The 23,231-nt window shown below is 37.5% G+C and overlaps 1 protein-coding gene across 16 annotated transcripts in view; it reads left to right on the top strand.

Moving 5' to 3' along the window:
- EYA4 (EYA transcriptional coactivator and phosphatase 4) overlaps nt 1-23,231 on the top strand; it is a 281,779-nt gene that overhangs the window by 44,130 nt on the left and 214,418 nt on the right. For 12 of the 16 annotated variants that reach the window (XM_074368329.1, XM_074368339.1, XM_074368330.1 and 9 more), the window contains one exon: nt 22,425-22,565. The exons of 1 other annotated variant lie outside the window; for it this stretch is intronic. In XM_074368329.1, coding sequence (XP_074224430.1) covers nt 22,491-22,565 — 75 coding nt within the window. In that variant the 5' untranslated portion in view covers nt 22,425-22,490. The remainder of the gene's footprint in view (nt 1-22,424; nt 22,566-23,231) is intronic. 3 more of the 16 variants (XM_010965588.3, XM_074368335.1, XM_010965587.3) reach the window with 1 other exon arrangement.

Raw genomic sequence — 23,231 nt, 5'->3', positions numbered from 1 at the left:
AGTGAGCAAGTGCTTGGCTAATATAGCCAAAATCATGAAGGCTGGTGGCAAATGATTTCATTTGGAGAAACTGGTAGTCTAGAATGCTTCCCAAATGTGAAGAACCTGGGTCTAGATCTTTTTAACATTTCACTTACATGTAGAATTTTCCTTTGCTTTTTTAAACTTTATCCTTTAGTTAGATATTATCAGGTTTACAGTTTTTCTCTTGTTTTAAGCCTGACTGCTGGTTATGAATCTCAGAGCTACATGTTTATGTTGAGCCAACTAACGAGGACCACGTAATGAATTTCTGGAGACAAGTTTAAATCATAATGGGCTCACTTATATTTTGGAAATACTTTCCATATACGTACATATCAGACTTTGCATTTTTAAGGTTTTCTCTAGGAGAACATGTTTGTTGTGCTGTTCATAATCTGTTTAATAACTTTAATGTATTTCTCCAACGAAGCAGTGGTTTTCATTTTGATTTACATGGTTAGCCACAGACCCCTTTGTTCAAGTGAAAACTGACTCTGTGCCCACTGAAGATACGTCCACTGCTTTTAGTGAAGCAGGCTGTGGGTGGCCTGGAGCTCACACACCAACACTGCCTCCGACCATTGGCACCTCCCATTGTCTCTAAGGGTCATCCAGGGTGTGAAGATCGCTGCGAGAATTGAGTGTTCTAAAGAAAGGGGTTAATTCAGAGTGCCTGCTGTAGTATGTTACGTGTCATCCACTGAAAACCAAAAGAGAATAAAAAGCAACTCTCAAACACGGCAAAGTATCTCCCAGTGTAATACATCAGCAAAAGGTGTGTCCATTCACCCTTGTATAATTTGAATATTCTTACTAACCGATCTGCAACTTGATTTCAGTTTAGTACTGAAGAAATCAAAAGTAGTCAAAATGTTTCCCACATAGAATTACAGGTCTGAATGAGGTTCATAGAATTTGTACCTGCCAAGATTTGTTTTACTAGAGTATGTCTTTTTTCCTTTAAAGACCTAATGAAGAAGCATCAGCAGTGGCAAAAATTGATTTGACCTTAGATTCTCATGTAAATTATTACTACTGTTTCTGTTACTCTTTACTCCTTTTTTAAAATGAAAGGGACCTTTCTTGTGAAAGGCTACAATTAAATCATAAAAATTTACATTCATATGCCATTAAGTTTAATTCTGCTCACAAAAGCAACAGCATTAAACTTGAAATTCTATCCTTAATCAAGTAGGTGTACCACATACCCGGAGGGCTTATTCTCTGCAAGGTCATATACCTTGCATAGACCCCGCAGGGTGATCTAATCATTGCGTTTCACCTCTGACTCTAAACTCCCTCACGTAGAGGATTTGAAAAGACCTGAATGTTCCAACTAAGAGACTGAATATTTCTAACTTGCTGTGTCCAGGATGTTGAAAATGATGACTTGGAGAATCAACAGGTCTCTGAATCAGCTAAGTCCTTTCACTTAAAATTTTACATTTTGATGCAAATGTGTATTCACAAATGGTTATGACGCTAGTAATTCTAGCCAAATTTAACTACCAGGGGGGCAAGTCATGTTCAAATTTCCTCTTGCAGGTTTTCCGGAATCTCAAATTGTGCTTCTAGTATGTAACTTAAGAATGCAAACTTCAGTGGGTCTGTCAAGAACATCAGTACTACCGAAATTTTGTACATGAACTTTGGGTACTAAGATGGTGCTACTGTTTTGTTTTTCTTAGTTAACCCAAGAAAACGTTTAATTTAGGTCTGTTTTGTCTTTTTAATTGCTGACTTTAGTTTTTAAAGGCTTCATTTATGAAACTACCTAGCAAGGTTCTGGGCACGTGGTAAATGCTTATTAAATGCTTTTCTATTATAAGTGTTGCTGAAGATCTGCCAAAATTATAGTGAGATGAATAGATTTTTTTCTACTTTGGATGATCCGGAAGACTTTGGGACTCTTAGTCTATTATTATAATAAGTTCCACTTTTTCTTGCCCTGTACCAGTCATAGAAATGGGTAGCCTGGTAAGTGAATTAACCAGTAGCCAAGGCCACAGGTTTACTCCTCAGATTATCATGTTAGCTTTAGGGGGACACTTGTCCTACACACACTTGGTTATATTCCCTTTGTAGAGTCGTGATAGTTTGACTGTCTCTCTTGGGGGACCATTCTCGTCTATCCTGGATCTGTCTCCAAGACTCTTCTCCCATCCCAAAATGTTCAACCACATTTGTTCACAGTTTTTATCAGGTCCCTCCTTGACTTAAAATTCTTTGAAAAAAAAAATTCCCTGTTGTCTACAGACAAATTCCAAAATTCTTAGCAGGATCAACAAGGCCCTTCATGCTGAGGACTTTGTTCGAGTTTGCCTTCTCACCTCTCACCAGCCACTCACAAGAAATCCCTTCTCCAGCTGCCTGGAAAAGTACAGCCCTTGACTGCACCCAGGCCATTTCTATTTCATCTCTTTGTGCATGTGGTTCTTTCTGTCTGGAAGATACCTTTCCTCTCCCCCTGAAGTTTCCTTTTCTGCTTCTTTTTCAAGACTCAAGATGCAAAAATGTTACCTCCTCTGACTGCCAGAGGCTGAGTTGAATGTTTCTTGTCTCTTTACTCCGAAAGCACCCAGTTTCCAGCTTCAGCATAGCAGTTGCCGCATTGAAACATTAATAGGCTACATGGAGTTTAAATCCTGTTCTAGGCCGAGAATTTACTGAAGTTTTTACCAGTATTTGCATATTTCCAGTAAGTAGGGACAGTAAATTCCTATTAAGTGACTGAGGGAAGGAAATGGGGATGAAAGCAGTGGTGGTGGCACTGGACATCCTCTGGCACAAGACTGGGAAGAGTGGGAGTAGCTGTGATGATTACAAGGCAGAACAGCCTTAAGAACAACCCCAGGGATTTTTGGTGTTGTTCTGTAGAGTTGCGTCTCTGAATCAACCCAGCTTATATGTATGAGTGTAACGATGTAGAGTTGTATTTATTTCACACATGACCATTGGGAAGTGATCTAGTGGATAAACCAAGGATCCTGAAAAATCTCTGGAGAGATGGGTATTTCTTAGCATTTGAAATCTGAGGAACCCACTTATTTCTGTGTCACAGTGGTCAAGTGCAAAGGCTACGGACCCTGGCTGCTTGGGTTTGAACCCCAGCTCTGACACTAATGACTCTCTAATGATGAGCACGTTAGTTCAACCGGTTTTGTTTCAGTTTTCTCATGTGTAATAAAACATACTCATGAAGTTCTTATGAAAGTTCAACTAGTAAATACATGTGAACATTTAAAGTAGTGTCTGATATGAGCACTAGCTATTATGAATATGATTGTGTACCCTCCATTGGAGTATCCAAAATATTCTAGAGATGTTTAGAGCTGCAAGTCCTGTCTGGGGTCATAGACTGGGGACCATAAATTGAGTCCCCTGTGGTCTAAGTACAAATTTAATACTCTGGGGTGATCTTGGCGACTCTGAGGCTGTATTTGGAGCCATAAGAGAAGACATTAGAAAACTCACTTGGGGCCATTTACAGTGTTTCTTTTAATAAATACTTTCACATACAGTAACCCAGATTTTTAAAGGCTTTCATCTGTCTGGTTCCTCAACTACCCTAAGCTGCTATAAGCATATTCTGTAATGGTACTCTTGTTTTATAGCCAATATTTGTTTCCCCAGTTGCTTTTTTTGAGCCTGAAGGCTCTAATTATAAGAATTTTTATAATTTTCCGGTGACAGTAGGCTTGATGAACTCCGTAAACTTTTTGAAAGCCAACATTAAAGATTCTTATCTTTGCAGAGACAGTAGGAAGTCATTAGCATCTCTGTTTCTAGACTTGATCATTTGGTCTTTGGACTCAGATGTAATGACTATATGAGCAAGTGGGGCTGAGGAAGGAGGGGAAGTTAAAGTGTTAATTGCCAAAGTCCTGTTTTTCACTGCTTACCTGGAATTGCTGTCAGGTGCATTTGTATAAAAAATACGAGGATGCTGCTGATACTGTGCATGACTCCCTCAGTCTACTGGACCAGCATTCCTCAAAGTCTGATTAGTGACATTTTGAGCTGTATAATTAGTTGTTGGAGGTGTGTGTGTGTGTGTGTGTGTGTGTGTGTGTGTGTGTTTGCTGTCCTGTGCGCTGTAGGGTATCGTGAGGCATCCCTAGTCTCTACCCACCAGATACCAACAGCACCCTCCCCTGAGTAACAGTGTCACCAGACATTGCCAGATGTCCTCTGAAAGCAAAATTGCTCCCGGTTGAGAACCCGTAGTTAAAGTAGATCTTAAGATCACTTGATACAGTCAAAAGATTCCCAGGCAACGGCATGATAGGATTGTTCTATTTTCAGTCAAGTGTGGAGAATCTTCATACCTTCCTCTTAAGTTTAAACACAAAATCAAACAACTCTTAACTGGTCTGTGTTGATAGATAAACTTTACATAGAGATTTACCGATAGCTTTACACAGATTGACTGTCGTTGGCATATTTTCCTTTTCTGGAAATAATATGTGAATGGGGGGGGCAGGATACTTAGGAAAGTGTGTAGGAAGTAGATATTTATTTGAATCACCTAAATGTCTGTTTTAAAAATTTTGCTGTTACTTGTTAGTAGATACTTCTGAGTCACTTTTATTAGTGACAATTGTCATTATAAAAACTTGTCTTTCCCCATAGATAAATATTCAGTAATAAGAAGCTTTTACTTTTTATAGTCTGTAGGTTCAGAAAAAGTAAAGTGTTATCTATAACCACAACTGACTAAGATTAAAATACTTTATCAATTAAATCATTTGTTTGTTTGTAACAAAAAAGTTTCAAATGAAACTTTGTATCTTAGATTTCAGTTTATACCAGTTTCAGGATCTTGAGTTTAATACTACTGGTACAGTCTGAAGAAAGTAAAAATGAACATATTGCATATAAAACCTCCTTTGATGATTTACCAAATCTACAGCTTAAGTTCTAATTCTGTAGGTTTAATCTTGACATAACGTATTTTATCTATGAATATGCAGTTGACTATAAGGAAATGTGGCTGTAGTCTGATTGCTACATCTAACCTCTGCCTAGTTTAGGTATATAAGAAAGATGTTTCAAAAATTACTGAAAAGAACAAAATGGGAACATATAATGTTAACATAAAGTGAAGGGATAACTTCGCCTATGTGAGTTTTGGGTTGAATGTGAAAATTATTTTGAAGTATGAAGCAATCAATATTATAAATTCATCATTAGACTAATATTCATACGTGGTCTAAACAGTAGAGAATTTTTTTAAATCTCACTAGAAATTGCAAAGATACTTGAAATTCCACACGTGTATATTGTCTCATTTAGTGGTTTTACTTTAATTGCATTAGACAGGTAATCATGTTACCTGGAAGCAGTCAGACTGACTTAGGGATTTCACATCATTTACTGATTGATGCCAAAGCAGGCAGGGCAGAGATACTTGAAAATGAACTCACTGTCTATCTGTCTCTTTGTTACATCTCCTCTGATTTATACTTTAATTTTTGAAATGTATTCTTTTTTAAAAGTTAAAAAAAAACTTTTGTTTATTTTTTGGGGAGGAGGTAATTAGGATTATTTGTATCTGTTTATTTTTAATGGAGGTTCTGGGGATTGAATCCAGGACCTCATGCATGCCAAGCATGTGCTCTGCCACTGAGCTATACCCTCTCCCTTGAAGTGTATTCTTAAGGGGGAAAAATGGCTGCAAATATAGCATACTGTATGTGACCGGAATGTCTTCCTGTTTTCTAAGAAGGAGAAAGACTCCTCACAGCTACTTGTTAGCAGAGAGATGAAGTGGGTGCTGGGTAACCCAGCGACAGATGAGGGTCATTCCAGGGGGTTCGATGGGAATTGTAAGTCAGGGGCTTAAATCATGAGTTTTCAGACCATGGAGGAGAGTTCTGCTCCACATATTGACAGGAAGTCCAAAGAAGGCATAGCAAACCTCAAGTCCATCCGGGCACTTTATGCCTGACATTGAACAGGAAGCCTGGTAGCCCTTGAGTCATTGGAGAATAGTCAGTAAACCAGAATTTCTGTTTTTCCAAATGAACACTTCTGGGGTTCATAAATCAGAGACCCTCCCCCACCCTCCACCAGAAAATTCAAGTCACATATCCAATTCCTCACGTTGATTCTTTGTATGGTGGGTATGAATGTAAGGCTTACTTATTTTTAAGAATGCTCCATCACATAAAATACAATTAGGCATTTCCTTTTCTCTCTCCGGGATACTCTCATCACCCTCGTCCTCCACTGCCCCAACTCCCTTAACGTACTTACTTGCCTCTTACTTTTTGCTGCCTACCTGGACAAAAAAATGGACTCATCTTTCAAGACTTAGCTCAAATGTCACCTCCTCTGGGAAGCCTTCCCAAAGGCCCAGGCAGGATTAATTCTTTTCTCTCCGTAATACCATAGCACCTTATTTGGACTATTAATATAAGAGCACATTGTGCTGGGACTAATTTTATGTGAGTCTGTAGAGAGACAGACTCACTGAGTTCTTTCCCTCTCTGTAGCCCCAGTGCCTGGGCATATGGATGGAAATTCACTAGCTGCCCTATTGCCTGCATGTCTTCGAAGGACTGACATCCAAAGCCAGACAGCTACGAAGAATGAATCCTCCTCACATTTTGGAAATGGATTCTTTTTTGTGGCCAGTCATAGAAGCGAGTTTATTGGTTATTTTTTATTTTAACTTGTTTAAAGCTTCATTTGTACTCAAGTGTTACTGATACTCTAGAGAAAAAAGATATGGCCAGCATGAACTGGCATTTTGAATAAACTGAAATTAAAAAGGCAGATTCTAGTTAAGGTTTAATGGTCTTCCTACTTCCAGTTTTCTCTAGAAACAAACTTCGGCCTCTTTGGTTGATTTCTGCGGAGATACATGTCATGCTGTTTTGAAGAATGTTTAACCCTCAGAATTATGGATTTCATCTGGGAGGAGGCATGTTCTGTATTTGTTTATGTCAATGTTTCAAAATATGGGGACCAAAAAATCCTAGAGGTATCTGTTAAAAGTATATGTGGCCTTTTGGTGAGAGAAATTCGGTCTTTTTTCAGGCACAATTTGGGAAGAAAAATTTGTTTAGTTTCTAGTGGTTTGTTTCCAGGCATTTTCCACAAAAAGATGAGCAAGACCCTTCAAAACCACCAACTTGCTTATTTAGGGGGAAAAGAAAACCTCCCGTGTCCAAAAATAACATTAAATTAAAATTATTGTTTCCAATAGTTTCAAAAATTGTGGTTTTATTTCCTCGTATGAGTCATTTCTGAATGTGGTATGTGATTGCACGGCATCGTGATGAAGCCTAATTTGCTCTGTGCTTTAGTAGGTCGATTTATCAGAGAATCAGACCAGAAGAGGAGTTTAGCCTAACTCCATTTTGCAGACGAATAATGGATTAAAGATGTTAAGTGACTTATTTCAAAAGGAAGCTCAAAGGAGAACTTCGTGCTGGAGACACCCTGGTGTTCCCAAATCTACAACTTGCTGCCTTTGTTTATCTTTGAATCCGTCCAGGAGTTGTGAATACTGGAATCAGACTACCTTTGTGTGTATCGTCGGGGCCCTGCTGCCACTCGCCAGCCCTGTAACCTTGGAGAAGTTAGTTACTGAGCTGCTTGAGCGCGTGTTCTAGTGTGTGTCAACAGGGAATTGTTGTGAAGAACTGAGTTTATACTGGAAAGACACTGGAAATGCTCAGTATATACATTGAGTTGATTTCTTAGATCAAACTACCGAGAGTATTTACTCTTCAGAAAAGGACCCTTCTTGCTGCTGAAACAAGGTTTTTGTTTTTGTTTTTTTAATCAATTTTTTTTTTAAGCCAAAGTCATCCATCTGTTGTGTAAACAGATATGATAGGTATCTTTAGGGGTCGTGACTGGAAGAGGCCAGGAGATAGGCTTCTGGAATGCTGATAATGCCCTTTATTTTGATCTGATTGATGGTGACATGGTGGTGTTGATTTGAAATTTATCAGCAGTCTACTTTTGATTTGCATTTACTCTTTCTGTATTATACTTTACTAAAAAGTTAAAATATACAGATATATTTAAAATAAAAAGTGGGTGTCCCTTACTTTATCCATCTTCTGCACCTTCCACAAATCAGGGCAAATTGTTGGATTTCAGTATGCTTCCTTGCAGACTTTTTTTTTTTTTTTAATAAGTGGAGGCACTGGGGATTGAACCCAGGATCTCATGCATGCTAAGCATGTGCGCTACCACTGAGCTGTACCCCTCCCTGCTGACATTTTTTCTGTACATGTGTAAATGTAAGAATTATGTGAGGATCTAATTTATTTTTACTTTACATTTTTAAGCCAAAATAGATCATCAGTTAAAACTTGCTTTTGATTTGCTGTATTTTGAACACTTTTCCACATCAGTACATGGTAGTTTGGGTGAATTCTGTTTAACGTATGAATATGTTTTCTACTTTAACTGTTCCCTTCTTGGTATCTTTTTAGGTTGCTTACAGGTTTTTAATATTATAAAGAGTGTTGCAATCATGATTTTTATATCTCTTTCTGTATATCTGCCCCAAATTCCTATAGGTAAAACTCTAGATGTAGGATTAATAGGAGAAAATGTGTATCTTGCATCAATGATGCCAAAATACTTTTCGAAAAGGTTCTAACACCTTGCATCCATCTGATGATGCTTGCATCTTTCTCATAAAAGCCAAGGGGAAAATTTTATGCTTAATTGAACATTGTAACATTTTGTGCTCTGGTTAATAAGAAGGTTTATAGTAGTAAATTCCTTAAGACTCATACACTAATTGAAGAGTTCACTGATGAGAGCAAATAATTTTAGCCACATACATAACACATCTATGTTATACGTGGTGAATATCTCATTTGAAAATTGTTACTACTCTGTTACGTGAATGATTATTATGTATATTGATAGTTCCTAAACTCATAATTGGTAGAAAGAGAAAAACTCAGTGTGTATAATATTCACAACATGTTTCTAGCAGTATAAAATAGTTACATAAGAATTGTTAGGAGAAATGGCTTTGACTCTGATTTTATTGATGAGAATCTATGAGGAATTGTTTATTATTATTCTATTAAGAGCCAGCTACATGCCAAACAGAGTTCTAAACACCTTGTGTATATTACTATAGCTTTTAAACATAGATGAAAGGCACAGGCATTGTATTATTATAGATGAGATCACTCCATTCTAAATGTATGTTAAATATTACCATATATCAAAATATCAACTATGTCTTATCAGTGTACTAATTTCTAAATCTGTGAAATGTTATAATCTGTTCAGTGTGAAAATTAATTAATGCACCGAAATCCAGAGAATTGCTACCTAAGTCCTGGCTAAAGTATATTAGTAAAGCATCAAGTTTAAAATAAAGTATATCAGTCAGTTGACTTTATTGTTAGAATCTTATATGGAGAAAATTCTGTCTCTAGAATATTCAGTTCTTGCAGTTCCTAGTTAATTAAGATTCTAGCTAACCATTCGTGGGTTATCTAGTGCCTTAAAAGAGTAATCCAACTCAAAATAGCTAACTTATTCCTCCAGCATTGGATAAATATGGCTATCGATTTTTGTGGGTTTTTTGCCCGTAGAATTTCCTGTTATTCTAAGGGATTCAATAGGACTTAGGCACATAAAACTGAAAATTATATTACTATGGGGAAACTGCTTTGTGCCTTTGAGAAGGAACTCTCTTGCTAACTTAAGTACTGTATGTGTGTGGAATAGCTAACATTTTCCTCCCAAGAAATTTCATGTATGCAGTTAAAACACTCTTAAATTGATTAAGGATTTGTTATATATTTCCAGAAGCACTCAAGAGTACTTTTATGGTTATAAGAGTAGAGTGTATTAGAATGCCAGAAACCAACGAATACGCTAGAGGCCTTCAAAACCATGCCCAGCATTCCTGACTTTACCATATAAACACGCAGTGTAGTCTGGAGAAACAAAACAACTCCCCTTCCCCCAGCGTAGGTGAGCCTGTAATGATAGCACTTCAACTGGCTTGAATATTAATGTGATACTTTTTCCTGTCAGAAGTACTTTTTATTACTTAGAAAGCGGAATGGTGAAGTAACAAATATAGCTGGTATTTATTTCTCAAGTACAGAATTATTTTACATCAGATTTGACCAGTTACCTTTATACTTTTTGGAAAGTGGATTATGCAGCTACGACAGTATTTTGCCTATTAATCAGGGATGCTAAAAAGCCTTTTATAAATGTTGAATCAAAACTCTCACTGCTGTGAGGGAATTAAATTTCAAGCAATATACTCCTTTTATAGGGTGAGAAACTGAAGTATGGAGAAATTACAAGGTTTTCCCAAAGCCATGCACTGAGTCATGGCAGACGTGGAAATCTCTGATGCTGTGTGCCGGATTCAGTCTGAAACTTCGTGAAATGAAAGTTATCTATTTCCTGACATGGGCCTTAGTTGAGTGTTTCCTTATTTCCTTATTTGTTCATTCATTTACACATGATATAGAAGATCATGTTTTTGCAAGATACGGTCTTAATATAGGGACTGTAAATAATACGGTGAATTTATATATCAGGTATTTCCTTGAAAGAAATTCGCTGTATTTTTCTTTTTCATGACCATGAAAAAAAAAAATGTCAGGAATTAAAAGCCCTGTTGGATTGTCGAATGTGAGCCACAGCAGTGTCTGTCTTCAGGAGGTCATATAGTATGTTCAAGCCTTTGAACAAGAACTTGGCTGAAGCCCTGGTTAGATCTGGAACAGAGAGCACTATCAAAAGCATGGCAGGGACCAGCATCCACAGCTCTACAACCGGTGTCTTTTGTATTTGGTTTAGCCAAGAGGGGGCAGATTATTCTACTCTTCTGTCATCTTTCCGGGTTTCAAATCTCACAGTTTTAAATCTTACTCATTGTGATCTTTTTGTTACTAGTTTAACCAGTATTTTCCCAAGCTTTCTTCACCCTCTTCATTTTTTTTCTCCAAGCTGTAAGAGTCATGTTTAAAGAGCAAATAGTATTTTTCCAGGTCAGACCTCACTTCTCCTTGATTGAATGACTGGTAGCTTCCAATGAGCAAAGTTATCGCCCCTTCCCCCATCATGGCCCCTGCAACGGAGAAGCCAGAGAATATGGAGATGCCATCTGCCTTCCACCTCTTCTCCAGAGAGTTTAGTCAACAGTTGTTTTATTGGTTTATTGTTTCCTTGCTTTTTTTCTTGCAGCCCTGAGATTTAGGGCTCAGACTTGGCTCTGACTTTATGGCTCATTGGGTCTCCCTGTAGAAGGTTCTTTCCCAGGAGAGTCCTGAGGCCCAAGAGCACTTGGAACCCTGGGACAGGAACACCTAGATTCTACAGACAGGTCCAGGCATGGCCAAGTCATAGGCAGATCAAACCTTCCTGCAGTTTAATCATTAGTCTTTTTTTTTTTTTCTTTAATTTTTCCAAAGAATAATTCGGTCTTAAACAAACCAGCAAACAAACAAAACCCCTTGAGTCTTTCTCAAAGGCGCATTCTTAACTGCTTTCATAATTTATTGTTATTCATTTCCATTTCCATTTCAGCTAGTTTGATTTCCTTTCCATTTTTTGGCTGGGTTATGAAAGTGATATTTAGTATACATTCATGCTGATCTATATTGATTTAATGTCAATTTATAATGGAATGGTTTAAAAATAATGATGTACTGTGATCTATTTCACATCTACCTTCCATGTAATGCATTTTCTAGGCAATTATGCTTTTGTGGCTGACTGAATTTCCTGATAATCCCTGTTGGGAAACAAAGACTTTCTTTTATTAAAGATGTGGTCTTATTAACCAGGGGTACTTAACTTGAGGAAAAAAAGATTTAGGAATGACATGAGTGATAGTACTTTCTTAATATCTAATAGCCTGCCATACATAGGAAGGTGGGATTCAGTTTCTGCTTTGTGGTTCTGGTGGGTAAGACCAGTGTGGAAGTTCTGAAAAGTAGATTTTTTTTTAAATTAATATGTGAGGAAGAATTGAGAGAAAGAGGAGAAGTAGGTGGTTCTATTCACTGGCGCTAAGAAGCTTCAGGTATTGCATCTACAAACCCATAGGATCAGTTTGTTAATAAACCCCATTTACTTCTCTATTCCTCATAATCCTGACAAAGAAATGGCTGTGGGTTCCATTCACATCCTGTCTCTTTCTATCTGTCTGAGTTTGCCCTTAAATTCGGAACATAAAGCTGGGAAGTACAACATGGAATTAAACCGCAACATCAAATTTATTTGAGGTAGTATTTTCTGAATTCTTTCAGTGTTAGCCTTTAGGAATTTCTTTGGATTTCTGGAAGCTTTGGAAAATTCTGTAAATGTGATCCTACTTCTAATGCAATTACTGAGTCAGTGGAATGCTTTGATGCTATAGGGAAATTTATTAAAAGAAGGTACTCAAAGTTTCTTTTTTTTAAATTTGCACTTTGTTATTTTTAAAAAACTTTTTTATTAATTTTTTTTTTAAATGCAGGTACTGGGGATTGAACCCAGGACTTCATGCATGCTAGCATGTGCTCCACCACTAAGCTATTACTGCCCCTCCACCAAACTTCCTTAGATGCCTCAATTTAAAAATCTAGATGAATAAAATTCTCCTTAGGTGTCCCAGATTTTAGGAAGGCAAGTAACATTATATTTAATTAAATCTTTAACTATTATTCACTGTAGACACAAGTCAGGCATGTAACTTGTCTTTAGGTAAGTTGTATCTACTGCTGTATTTTATATCTCTCATGTTTACTTTGTTATATATTGGATCCCTGACCCCCAAAATAAAAAAATATGACTTTCAGGTGTCACACCTTCATTCCTGAAAAATTGGTGATATGGAAAATTTGAGAGGCGAAAATATGTTTGTCTTTGTGTTGTTGCTGTTGGTTTTGCTTTCATTAATTTCCTTTATGGGGTGGATACTTCCTGAGTTTTACCTTCTACTTCACAAATTGTTTCTTTAGCTGAATCTAATCTGCTGTTTAATTCATTCATTTCTTTTTTGAAATTTCAATCAATATATTTTTTAAAACACTTTCATGGTTCTTTTCCAAGTTTGTCCATTTATTTTTATAATGTGTGGTTATTTCAATTTTGTTTCTATTCCTTCTGTCTGTACCTGATTTAAGCATATTTACTATATGATATTTTTTCAGATTGTCTTTAATCTCAAACTTTTGGATTCCATTTCCCCAATTGTTGCATCTGTTGTCTCAGTGGTGTTTTGTTTCCTGATGGAGCTTTTCACTTTTGATGAATTTTTCTCTCATAATCCTTTGAGCCTTGTGGACCAATTTTTCATCTGTTCCCCTGGAGTCTAGGGATTTCAAGCCTCTGAATCAGTCTTAATTTTAATATTTTGGCTTGAGGTTTCCGTGCTAGCGATGCAGTAACTATTTAGAATTTACATTTGAGTGAGGCTGAGGTTTTGATTTATCACAGGTAATTATTTTCTTTTATTCTCTTCCCAAAGGCTTTATCACATGACTAGCTTCCTTGCTGAGTTGGATAGTGGGCTGAGTTTTTCTAGCCCTCCATCAATAAAAGAGACAAACTTCTCAGACTTCCTCCTTCCTGCATTGCTTCTTGCTATCGTTTTCTGCCGATCTTCCTGAAGGAGCATAATGACAACAAAAACATAGCATACAAACTTATCTTTTTCATTCAACTTTCCCATATTGCCAATTTTTCAAGAATTGAGGTGTGGCACCTAAAAGCTATATTTGCCTTATTGGTTACAGTATGTTCATATATTTTTTGTGACCTGTTGCTTTCTTCTTCATATTATCTCCCAAATCCATCTTTTCTCCAGGCTTCTCTCAGCCACCACATCAGTCCAGCTTCTCCTGACTTCCAGCCTAGATCATCCAACTAGTTGCTCCCTAACTCCAGTCACTGTTCATCTTACTTTTAGAAATCTGAAGAAGACATGTTGTTGTAATTATATCACATTTGCCATTCTATTTTTGTGGGGTTTATTTTATTTCATTTTATTTTATTTGTGTGGGGTTAATTAGGGTTTATATATTTATTTATTTTATTTAAATGAAGATATTGGGGATTGAACCTAGGACTGATTAGTATAATATTTTTAGTTGAGCAGTGTTAAAAATCATTTTCACAGAAATTGCATAGGTATAACAAAATTGCATAGGTATGACAAAAATATTTTTTAATTCATCATGTAAGGAGCAAAATAAAAAAGCAGAAAGATTTTCTTCCACTCTGTAACTAGTAAATGACTTACATTTTTGAAGTGCGTGGTTTCATTTAATCCTAACAAAATATAATACAGATATTATTGTTTCTACTTTATGGATGAAGAGAATGATATTTAGGGGTATTGATGAACTATCCCAAGGCCACACAGTTATCCAGTGGTAAAGCAAGGACTCACATGTAGCCCTATTTTCTCCAAAAGTCTTTACTTGGAATCATTAAATTTGTATTTTCTCCAGCAAAACTATCTTTTAGACATCTAGGTTTCAAGAGTTGAATACTAAACTTAGGAAATGTATTTTTAAATTCTTTCAAATTGCAACAGACTTTTCTCAAGAAGTGTATTAAGCCAGCAGATGTATGTTCAGTCATGCATGTGATCATATATTCTACATCACAAAGGGTTCCTGGCCATGGAAGAGAGGTTTATGGCTGAGAAAAAAGCGGATTGTTGTAAGAAAGTGTCGGTTGAGAGGAGCAACAGGGGCAGTGGGCGAGAAGAAAAGTCAATTTCCAGAGTCAGTCTGAGCATCTGTAGGTGTAACAAAAGTTGCCCAAGCTCAGAATTCTCTGGGACTGTCCAGTTACAACTGCATCTATATTTTCTAATCTAACTAACCAACCATCAACAGTTAGCAAACACAAACCAAATAGAAACCCTTGGCTGGCCCTGCCTGTCAAAAATCAAACGGTCATACTTTATAACTCCAGGAAGATTACTGCCATCTAATGAACCTATCACTAAGGACCCAAATGAGTATCATGAAATTCAGCTTGTTACAATTTTTCAACATGGGAAATCAACCCCATTCTTTTTAAACATGTGTTCAGTGGACCATTTTGCAAAGTCCCTGCCCTGTCTTCAATAAACAGTTGAAAAATAGCCCCAGCATCTACTTTGTAGCTTGGTTGTAGAGATTGAAGGCAGGCATTACTGTTCACCCAGATCTGTTTCTTGGACACCTTTGCTGTTTTCCTTCTGTACAGGCAGGGAAGAGAGTCATGTGCTTGATCACAGAATGCCCATCTTACCTCTCTGAACAGTTGGCCATAGAACTGGAGCTGGGTGTTCTTTGTGCTGCTGGCTTCCCTCTCTGGTCTGCTGCCTGAGCGGTTGGAACCAGCCAGTGCCTGACCCAGCTTCCCAGACCAACTGATGAAATTTGGAGGGCAACGAGGGTAACTTGGTGCAGAGGACTTGGTAGCAATGCCCTCCTGATGGTTATTCCCAGCTATAATATGTCAATAATGTAATGGGAATGTAAGTTGTTAGACTTCCTGTACAATTACAGTTTTATGGGGGGATGAGCAATATGCTTAATAAAGGAGAGAAATTTAATTGGAGATTATGAGAATTGTTCATGGAATCCAAGGAAGAATCTAACAACCAAGCAGCAAGAAGGGCAGAGAAACGGTGAGACTTTAGAAGTGACAAGATCCAGGCACTTCACTTCTGCCAGGACTTTCTTGCCATCTCCTGCTGCTTCTACTTCTCTTTCTGGGTCAGCTCTCTTCTGTCTCTCCCTAGTAGACCAGCTTTTTACACATGGCAATAAAGAGCCCCCAAGTTTTATATCCTAGAGATTTTGCCACTGAAGGAGGACTGACCTGGTACTTTCCCAGCCCTGCATCCTAAACAATTGGAAGGCATTGTGAGTCATTAGATAGAAGTAATTTGGTGGAACTGGAAAAGCCCCGGGGAACCTAATGGTTTATAAGCTGAATATGGGTCAGTGTAATAGATGTATATATATCCCCATGCAGCAAACCTTAATTTTGTATACAGGTGATTTTGAAAATTCACTTGCAGTTTGAAAATCTGTATGTCAAACAATAGATTAGCTGTATTGGAATATAATGGAGTGACATCCTCCCTTGGCCCAGGAAACTGCACGTGTATATAAATTCTCCAAAGCCCCAGCTAGGTTAAGAGGGACTTCCGGAGGCTATGGGTGGGACTAACCATGCACCTCCGTCACCCCATTCCAGAGTCTGCACAGGAGCTAGAACACGTTTGGGCAGGCAGCCATCGTTCCATCTTTCCCTAGGGATATACTAGACATTTGGAACACGGGCAGAGGAGTGTAGTCTCTTTCCCTCTCCTTTTTTCTCTGCACCTCAGCAAGAAGCAAACAGCCTCTGCTGTGCACATATCCTCACAGCAGGCTCCTGGTGGAATCCCCAGCCTTTCGGCTGCAGGGCAGTGTGATGGAAGTGACAGGGTGAGGGGATGGCGAGGACAGTGGAACAAGGTGTGGATCTTTGGGAGAAGGAAGATGGAGCTCTCCCTCTGGACTCCCGCTTTGGTCCATGGCCCCAGGGAGCAAAAGCACCTGACTGCTGGTTACCTGTCATGGGACATTTTGGCAGAGGGATGTGCGGCCATAGCTGCAGGTGGGACCAATGAAAGAACTTCCAGTTTCTCCTAAGAAAGTGGTAAAGCTCTGGGTTGTTTTAAGAGAAGGCAGTCAGATCTTTATTTTAAAATGGTCATTCTGATTGCACTGGGAAAAAGGAGATCCAGGAAGCAGGACTGGAGTGTCCTTAGGTTGTTGCTCCAGTCCCAGGACGATGATGGCTTTTGGTAGCAGCAAGAAGAGAATCTGAGTGAACTCTATGAGGTATTGATAGGATCTGGTGATTTACTGAATGTGGAGAGGGGCGGGCAAGTTGTGGATGACAAAGCCCAGGCAGCAGGTTTTAGGGACCAGTGGGGAGGCCTCTGTGTATGTCGTCCAGAGGTGGAGCATCCCATGCCAGCTCCAGCCCCAGCACAGAGAGCCACCCCGCTCACATTTGCATTTATTCTGCCAGAGTAAATCATGCCTGGGCAATCCAGTTTTTATTGAAGGTTTGATTAGGAAGATAGAGGATTAGGATTACATCATACAAACTCCACGAACTCCTCTAAATTCCGTCAGCATCTTTTTCTTGAAGGCGCGGGGTCTCTTGCCGTCCACCACCTGGACCACGTCTCAGTACCTCATTCCATTTCTGGGAATTGTTTTTAACATTTTATATAGCAATCTCATTATATATTTAAATTAGAAGAATTGCTAATTTTTTAAATTCTGATTTTCTAAGAGACGGGAGTTTCCGCCTCATGTCTAGAGCACAGTTCAAGAAAAGGATATGATCAATTTTCTGTATATTGAAAACCTAACTTCAGAAGAAATAATCTAACATGGAATGGGTGAGGTCACTATTATTCCTGCTTTAAACTCACCTTTTCTGGGGAAATGGCCTTGAAATAGAGCTGGGAACTAGATTATTGCCTCATAAAACAGCATGAGGTTACTGTTATTCCTTAATTTTATATCTGTATTATGAGGTAATACTTCTCCTACTTGATTCGCAGAGTGTTCTTGTCCTTTTCTTATGTATTTGTGAAAGCTAGATGTTGAAGGACTTAGCATAACAACCGTTGCTAAATTATGATGTAAAATAATACTGTGTCTGCAATTAACCCAGGTAGTTTTACTTGGTTCAATAATATAAAATCACCGGGCTCATAATGTTTTAGTACTTCAGTGTGTTTGGCAAAGAAAGAAATTCATGTTACCGTAAAACAGTTGAACTAAGTAACAATTAATCTCAATTTTAAGGAAATATAAAGCAGAGTATTATGTTATAACATGGAACATTGATGCAAATAGCTTCCCAGCTGGAACATTAAATAGATTCTGAACCAGAGGTTAACGAAAAAGGAGAGTTTTTGCTTCGTTCTCTTATGCTTCAACAGCTTTCCTGAAGTCTTAAATTTTTAATTTCACTTGAGTTATCATCGGTGCCCTAAGACGGTGGTCCTTCTAGAAAATGATCACTTTTTTCCTAATGACCAATATCCACAATTTCATTCTTGTGTATCCTTTCTGGAACTATTACATTTAAACCTTAATCACACCTTAATAATCATTTTAGTGTGATAACTGTACATATGTTTTGGGTTGAATTGTGTCCCCCCTAAAGATATATTTAAGTTTTAACCCCCTTCCCTGTGAATGCGACCTTATTTAGAAATAGGGTCTTTGCAGGTGTCATCAAGTTAAGATGTGGTTTTACTGGGTTAGAGTAGATCCTAATCTGATGACTGGGGTACTTGTACGAACAGGAAGATTTGGACACAGGGATGCATCCCCAGAAGAGGCCATGTGGAGAGATGGGCAGGGAGAATACCGTGTGACCGGGAAATGGAGATTGGCGTGATGCATGTACAAGCCAGGGGATGCCAAGGATGGTCGGCAAACACCAGAAACTAGGAAGAGGCAAAGAATGATTTTTTTCTAGAGCCTCCAGAGAGGGCGTGGACCTGCCAACGTGTTCATTTAGGGCTTCTTGCTGTCAAAAGTATGAGAGAATACATTTCTCTTGTTAAGCCCCCCTGTCTGTAGTACTTTTTTATAGCAACCTTAGGAAACTACAATGACATGCTATGTTAAAAGTAAATAACAGGTTAAATTGGCAGCAGTAGTAATGTTATTGTATTTTATTGTTAGGTCAGGCAAATAGGAAAATACCTAGTGGACTAATTCTTTATATTGAATTTTCTGAAAAATTACAATATTCTGCCTGAAAAACATGGGGCAAAACAGGATTTTTCTTAAAATAGCCCTTTGTTTGAGACAGAATTTTCAGAAGTTAAATCATGTGGCTGTTTACATTTTTTGTTCACATCGTCAGATACATTATGCTTTCATCCACTAATTAATTGTGTCATTGGTTCAGTTAATATTTGTTAGCCACCTAGTGCTTGCCAGGCACTGAGCTGGGTGCTGTAGGTGACACTCTGTAAATAAGATACGGAGTACCTGAGCTTAAAGAATACACAGCTTCGAAATTTACTGCATGGAGAAAGCTGCAGAGGCCACTTGGAGGAAGGTTCTGCTACCTAGAAAATTCATTTTCACTGATTACTACCCTTTTAACTGATCTTGTAAAGTCATTTTAGTATCATTTTGGTTTTACTTACTCTGTGCTCCTGTATTATAATGGAAAAGTTTTTTTAATTTACTGCACAGACAATAAAGTTAGCAATATTCAAAGTATGTGAAGCCAGAGATACAATTCTGTATCAAGTTATGTTTATTTTTAATGTTTCTTTTAAATCAATATCCAGGTACATGCTTAGATTACATGAGTGTTAGCAGAGCTAAAATATTGTTCTGATTTTTTCACTTAATACACAATCAGTAATTTTTGCTTTTCCATGTCATTTTTATAATTATGTTTTTCCTAAAGCAATATTATATTACATTTATTGACCATAATTTGTTTAATCAATGTCTGACAAAAGTGAGGCTTTCTGGCTTTTATTATCATTAATAACACTGTAGTGAATACCCTGTGACTTTTAGTGGGGGAGATAGTTTACTCCTTAGAGAAAGTTAATGGGTAAGAGTTTAAACATGTTTTAAAATGCAGTGACAGATCTCTTTCTAAATATGTTAGAAAGCTTGACATTATCACTGGCAGTTGAATGAGGGCACTATTATCACTGTATCCTTTCTGACACCGGGCATTAGTAATATTTAAAATGGTTTGAGTTATTGAAGATGTATATAGGAACCCAAAATGTATACTTGTTCCTTAAGTTTACATATTTTGGCAACTGTGAAGGTGAACACTTTTCCAAATCTTTGTTTATTATTTACATTTTTAATAGAGATTTGTATTGTCATACCTTTGCTTAATCACTTACAATTTTTATTGAAGTTTTTTTCACATTTTGCTTATAATTACAATATTTATTGAAGATATTTTTCATAATCTGTTGTGTCCTGTTACTTTTGGGGCTGTCTTTCTCTGTTCAGAAATGCAAAAGTTTTTGTTATGTTTTTACGTAGCTGAATCCATTGTCCCTTCTGCTTGTAAAGCGGTACAGTGTTTTTACCATTCACCTTACCCATCTATATGTTAGAATGAAAAGGAACATCAGAGTCTCCCCTTTAAGAGAGCACTGGGCTACTTTGTTAACCAGATAGTGAGGAGAAAATGGCTCCAAGGAAGATGATCCGTCACAATTCCTTCCTGGAGGAGGAGGGGGCTCATGATGCTGGCAGGTGCTGAGTCTTAGCAGGTTGGTATCAGTTGGACTGGTGGCCGACACCACATCCAAGGCGAGGCTGAGCCAGTGTGGCCCTGGTGGCTGTGGGAGGGGGCAGTGCGCAGGGAAAAGGATCAGGAGGTTTGCTAAGATGGGAGGAGCAAGTAAGGGATCAGCAAGAAGCCAGATCAGAGTAAGAGACACAGATTTGATGTGAGGAACCAATCCGTAAGGAGATGGGGGAGGACAGGAGAAAAGAGATGGAAGTGTGAGGTAAACGGCGAAGAGTGGGGCTTCTTCTAGTTACCATTTCTCAGCCCACTCCCAACACAAAGAATAACATCTTTAAATCTACAATTCCTGAATTCATATGTATACCACAACACCTTTCAGTGTGCTTAATATATACCCTCCCCTCTCCCCATCTTAAATGCACTTTAAAATTGTGCTTTTCCTTAAAATGACACTTTTCTGGTTTTGGAGTATTTTTCATCAGCATCTTACTGAGACTGTCACATTACATACATGTAAATTACCATGACCGTTTTATGACTTTTAACTCCTAAAATTGAAAAAAATCTTTGATCTGTCTCTTGTGTTTGTGTATGCATAAAACAATTTACATTTTAAGTTTCCTTTGTAATTTTTAAAGCATCTTGTATTCTAATAAGGAAAGTCAGGTTTATTGTAGAACATACTGCAAAGCAGGAAAGAAAAGAAGTTAAAACCACATCTACCTGGTTGTAGTAGGAGTATGTAAAACTGAGCGCAACACCTGCATATGGTGAATGTTTGATAAACTGTGTTGGAAACATGTTGTTTCTGCTGATTGGAGTACTTATTTTCCACTTAAATTATATTTTCAGAAGTTTTTGGTGTCATTAAATACTCCTTGAAATGTGAGTTTAACGATTTACATCTATGCTTATGTCTATGATCAACATACTTTTTATGTAAGTCTTTTTTTAACCTCATATTCTTTTAATTTTACTTTTAGAATTAGAATTTGAAGGGCTAGAAATGCATCATTGCTCTTTTAAAGAGTATTTCATTTATTAGTGAGTTTGAGTATTGGTTTTGTGGTGACTGACCATTTTCTATAGGGGTGTATGTGCCTTTCTATTTGGATTGTAAGGCATTAGCCTGTTGTGTTTGATATTTGTGTAGATATTTCTTTTTATATTTTCATGTGTTTTTTAATTATGTGTGTGATTATTTGTGTTATATGTTCAAGGGGATGTGTGGCTTTTTTGTGTTACATTTCGTTGCTTCTATTGTAAAATTCTTTATTGGGAGTTAAAATACACATATGCCTATGTTTCTTAGAGTTTTTTTAAACTCATTTTGCCTGGAAATTTTTTAACTGTAGTGTATGGAGTAAAGATGAATTTTTTTGAGTGGTTACCTGATTGTCTCACCATAGTTTATTGATCAATTGTCCTTCCCGTATATATCTGTAATACCTTCTCTATCATAATAGTTTTATTTTCAGTCTCTTTTTAAAATTGGCATTTCCATTTTATAACATATTCTTTAGAACTGAATAATGGTCATCTGGTAATTCAGACACATTTTCCTGTAACAGAAAGCTGTCATATTAAAATACACATTACATTTTCTCATTTTTGGGGGGGTAATTAGGTTTATTAATTTATTTTTATCATTTTTTAAATGGAGATACTTGTGATTGAACCCAGGACCTCATGCATGCTGAACACTCACTCTGCCACTGAGCTATATCCTCCCCACTCATATTTTCTCAATTTTATGTAATTTAGAAAGTGAATGGTTAATGCATACTCAATGTTTAATCTGTCAATTGCTTAATGACAGACTTCTCAGCAAAATAGTGGACTGTTTATTATAGACTTCATCTCTAAAGTTGTCCTCAGATGTGTTTTGTTTATCTGTAGGATTCCTGAGTAGCTGTTTGTATGTCTCAGTTTTACCATGATGTGATTTTCAAGATCATTATTTCTATCAGATATAGAAACAATATTACTGAATTTTGTTCTTTAAAGATAATGCTTACAGGTTACCGATGACGAACTATCACGTAAATCATAGTTTTGGTAATTAACATTAATTTAAAAAGATAACTTTTTCATTTTTCCCCTTTGTTTTCATCTTTTTGTTTTAGATAGTCCATTTTTAATTGAAGGAAGCTGCTTCTGCTTAGGAGTGGCAGGAGAAGTAAGGAAACCACATGGAAGACTCCCAGGATTTAAATGAACAATCAGTAAGTCTTAATTCAATCTCAAGTTTGCAGAACAGTGCTGTGGTAAGACTACTCAAAAATCATACTAAAAGGAATATATTGTAAAAAGCAAGTTTTTTGTTAAAAATATTTTTCAGTCAGTTTTTGGATTCTCTTTCAAGATCATAAAACAGACCTTTGGAAATGTTTGCTGTTTCTGCTTAACAGTGTCATATTTTGAGGTCTTCCTTGATTGTCTGCTTGTAAAGCCAGTGGTAGTAAGACTAGGGCCTTGAAATCATGCCAGGTCAAAGCAGTTTTACGCATCTCCTCTATTGGGTTTTATTCCAGGTGTGCTTAGATAGTGCATTTGTTGTTGAATGTCAGAAGCATGAAAGGAGGAGAATATTACTGGCGTGCCTATTGTTCATGTCAAGGATGGTGACCACAGTCCTGAAGGCCTTTCCTTATTTTGCTGTTTTGCTAAGCTCTTCACAGAGTGAAGAATGCTGTGCAACCATTGGCTTAGATTGGTGGCAGTCATTCTAAGATTTGAATTGCTCAGAGGGAAAGGATTTATATGACCTTTCCTCCTCTTAGTAGTGTCCTCACGGCACTAGTTCTTTAGTGTGTGGAGCTGGAGTCAGTAGGAGGTTTCCCCCTACCCTACCTCCGGCTCCAACAGCACTGCCAACTGCGGCCCAAGCTGTTCTGCCCACAGACGACTAGCAATGTCACGAGTAAGGAGAT

Source organism: Camelus bactrianus, chromosome 8 (assembly GCF_048773025.1).
Source record: "Camelus bactrianus isolate YW-2024 breed Bactrian camel chromosome 8, ASM4877302v1, whole genome shotgun sequence".
Classification (NCBI taxonomy): Eukaryota; Metazoa; Chordata; class Mammalia; order Artiodactyla; family Camelidae; genus Camelus; species Camelus bactrianus.
This window is presented reverse-complemented; position numbering and strand designations above follow the sequence as displayed.